Consider the following 3727-nt stretch of genomic DNA (forward strand, 5'->3'; position numbering starts at 1 on the left):
TTCCCATTCGACGCACTCTATGGTATATTTTCTTACATAGAAGAACCACAACAAATCGCGGGAGTTGTTTTTTTCCAGAGTTTTTGGGACGGTAGACATGCCAGATACCCACACTAACGTGTAGAAGCAGTACAAAAGTGGATTTTTCATAATATGTCCCCTTTAAAAATTACTTTCAACTCAGCATCTGTGTTTTTGACAGATTACTAAGAAATCAACCAGTTCTCTGAAGCTCAACAATTAGAGGGTTTATTGTTTATTCAATTGATACAAATTTACTTTTTTTATTATAAATGATCACAAATTATAATTTTATCTTTACTTAATCAAAAGATGTAAAAAAAATAGAATAAAAATTAAAATAAACTCAGCTTCTTAAATCTGAAGATTTCCAATGTTCTTATTTCAAAAAAATTGTCAATATTGATTATTGATTGTGAGCATTTTAAATTGATTAATCAATTCAGATATTTCTTTGGACTATTTGTTAAACTGAACAGTCAAGGGTCAGATGCATTAACGTTTAGGAACAGTCAAAATCCATATTGAATTTTTGTTTATTACCACTGATGCACACAGTTAACAAGTTAATACAATCATAATTGACATGATGCAAGTAGATTATATAAAACATAATTTCACATCAGAAAATCTGAACATTAAATTACACAAGAAAATGTCAAACGTCCTCTGGTACCACCGTCTCAAAGGTGAGGGGCCTTCTTCTTCCAAAAATATCTAAACTAAACAGTCATGAGCATTATGGAACCCTGTCTTGTACTATGGAGCTGATTGATTGATTGATTGATTGATTGATTGATTGATTGATTGGTTGATTGATTGATTGATTGATTGATTGATTGATGATTGAACTGATCAATCACTGAATAAGTTGCAGCCCTAAAAACAAAGTCCCCCGACTATACACTTACTGCTTTTTCAACACAGAAACCAAATAAGCACATTAACAATTCTTCAACTGAAAACACAAATAAAGACTTAAAGCCACTTTAAAGAAGCAAACAATGAAAACAGATGCTCATGTCGGGGATTTTCTTTTTTAAAAGTGCAGTTACATATTTCACCTTTTGGGTTATTCACATCATTCTGAAAAACCCAAGAAGAGCTTCATTTGGATAACCTCTGCAGCGCGGCTGAAGGTAAAGAGACATGTTAGAATGTTTCATAGAGCCAGGCTGTGACAGAGTCCAGCCTGACACATGAAAGTTGTGTGCACAACACATACCCCAGGGTGTGGTCCACAAAACAAAGGTGCCCTCTTGTGGTGGTGCATCAGTTTTCAGATTGCACTTGTTCTGCAAGGAGAAATGTGAAAGCTTCACCCAAGCTTCTGCAGCTTAAAGCAACGAGCAGTGAGATGCAACATGGGTCCAGCTCAACAAACTGAAACATCAACACAACGACCAATGAGAGGACGTCATAGTGCCGCCTGTCAGGAATGATTGACAGCTGATCTCTGTGCGGAGCAGAAACGTCACCACGAAGAACTTTGATCAACAAACATGGAGACAAAAGAAGTTAAAGATTTACACACAAAATCTGAATCACTGCTTTTAATGACTCAAGTCTATTTGAGTTTACAGAACTCAGCTGTGGATCCATCATAATAAACCCAAACTCCAGCATAGAGAGGCTGAGTGAATGTGGTCTGGACTCTGTGGAGGAGAGTCATGGTGTCAGAGACGCTGTAGAAGGACAGAACACCTGCACTGTGATCCAGGTACACTCCTACTCTGGAGGACACAGGACCTGACACTGGAATGTTGATGTTGTTGTAATGAAAGTTATAACTGTTTCTATAACAGTATAATGACCAAGATTTATCATTGAATCCAAATTCACATTCAGGTGAGTCTCCTGCTCTGCTGATGTTCTTGTATGTGACTGCTATACCAACTCCTCCATACACCCCACGCTCCACCTCCACCTCCCAGTAACAACGTCCAGTCAGACTCTCTCTACTCAGGACCTGAGGCCAATAAGTAAATCTGTCTGGGTGATTAGAATAAGACTTTTTTTTTCTCTTACATGTTACTTTTCTGTTTCCCTCAGATAATAACAGATATTTGTTTGCTGTGTTTGGATCCAGTGTGATTTCCTGTGAATATCTTAAGACGTCAGCTCTGGTCTCTGGTTGTGGCAGTAAAACATCCACTTGAGACACAATCTGTAAAATCTCTGTCTCTGTCTCACTCAGAATGTCCTGTAGTAGACCTCTGACCTGGGACACAGCTGCTGTCACGTCCTCAAAGTTCCTCAGAGGACGGATCCTGATGCTGGATGAGTGTGTAGATCCACTGAGTGGTGACAGTGAGAGGTAGTTGTGTAGAAACTGGTTGTGATCCTCTGTGTCTGAGAGCTGCTTCAGTTCCTGGTCTTTCCTCTTCAGCTCAGTGATCTCCTGCTCCAGTCTCTCCTGAAGCTCTCTGACTCGACTCACTTCAGTTTGCTGCTGGGATCTGATCTGCTGCTTCACATCAGAGCTTCTTTTCTCCAGCAGACGGATCATCTCAGTGAAGATCTCCTCACTGTCCTCCACTGCTTTATCAGCAGAGCCATTGAAGGCCTCCTCCTCCTGTTGAAGCAGCTTCACGTCTTTCTCTTCGTCCTGGACTCTCTGCTGGATTGTTTGTCTCCTCAGCCCGAGCTCTCTCTGCCTCTCAGTCCTTTCTGCTGCAGCTGACACTGTGTCGTGGTCTTTATGTTCCTCCACAGAGCAGAGATAACAGATACACTGCTGATCAGTGCGGCAGAACATCTTCATCACCTCGTCGTGACCAGAGCAGATGTTCTCCTGGAGCTTCTCCGAGGGCTCCACCAGCTTGTGCTTCTTCAATGGAGCTGACTGAAGATGAGGCTGGAGGTGTTTTTCACAATAAGAGACCAAACAAACCAAACAGGACTTGAGAGCTTTCAGTTTTCTCCCAGTGCAGACATCACAGGCCACATCTTCAGGTCCAGCATAGCAGTGATCAGCAGGAGCAGCTTGGAGTCCAGTCTTCTTCAGCTCCTCCACTAAATCAGCTAACATGGTGTTTTTCACCAGGACAGGCCTCGGTGTGAAGGTCTCTCTACACTGAGGACAGCTGTAGCTTCCTCTCTCCTCCCCATTGTCCCAGTGGTTGTTAATACAGCTCTTACAGTAGCTGTGTCCACAGCCAGTAGTCACCGGATCCTTCAGTGGATCCAGACAGATCGAACAGCAGAACGTTTCCTGCTCCAGCTGAAATTCTCTCTGAGCCATCTCACCGTCCTGGATCTCAGTTTCCCTTTAACTGACAAAAGTTGTATCAAGATCCGAACTCTGTTGTTCTCGTTGCCTCTCAGCTCCTGAACTTCATCTCACTTCACTCTCACTTCACTTATAACAGCAGCTCGGTGAAGGGGCCAGAGCAAGTTAATGTTTAGTCGTAATAAAACTTGTTTTCTTTGCAATGAGGAGCCAATTACAAGCTTTGCTTCCTCCCAGGATGTTCACGGTGTGTTTTATTACCACTGATAACATGACAAAGTCCAGGTCATTCGACAGTTCTCCCAGATAAGACAGAACTTAATGACTTTCACAGGTCAAAGTTCTCCAAATGTAATTCCACGTGAAGCCACAGATCTCTGTTCCTTCTGCTCTCGTTCACTTCCTGCAGTGACGTATCTTCCACAGTGTTTCTTGTCTTTGACATCAATCATCATGATGGTGATTATCATAGTT

At 41.9% G+C, this 3727-nt stretch overlaps 1 protein-coding gene across 1 annotated transcript; it reads right to left on the reverse strand.

The window, feature by feature from the left end:
• Positions 1–541: 541 nt before the first annotated feature.
• On the reverse strand, positions 542–3493 carry LOC128455090 (tripartite motif-containing protein 16-like). Its single transcript, XM_053438727.1, has one exon. It carries the CDS (start codon positions 3263–3265, stop codon positions 1589–1591), a length of 1677 nt encoding a protein of 558 aa, XP_053294702.1. The 5' UTR covers positions 3266–3493; the 3' UTR covers positions 542–1588.
• Positions 3494–3727: the final 234 nt, after the last annotated feature.

This window comes from Pleuronectes platessa, chromosome 13 (genome assembly GCF_947347685.1).
Source record: "Pleuronectes platessa chromosome 13, fPlePla1.1, whole genome shotgun sequence".
NCBI classification, from domain to species: Eukaryota; Metazoa; Chordata; class Actinopteri; order Pleuronectiformes; family Pleuronectidae; genus Pleuronectes; species Pleuronectes platessa.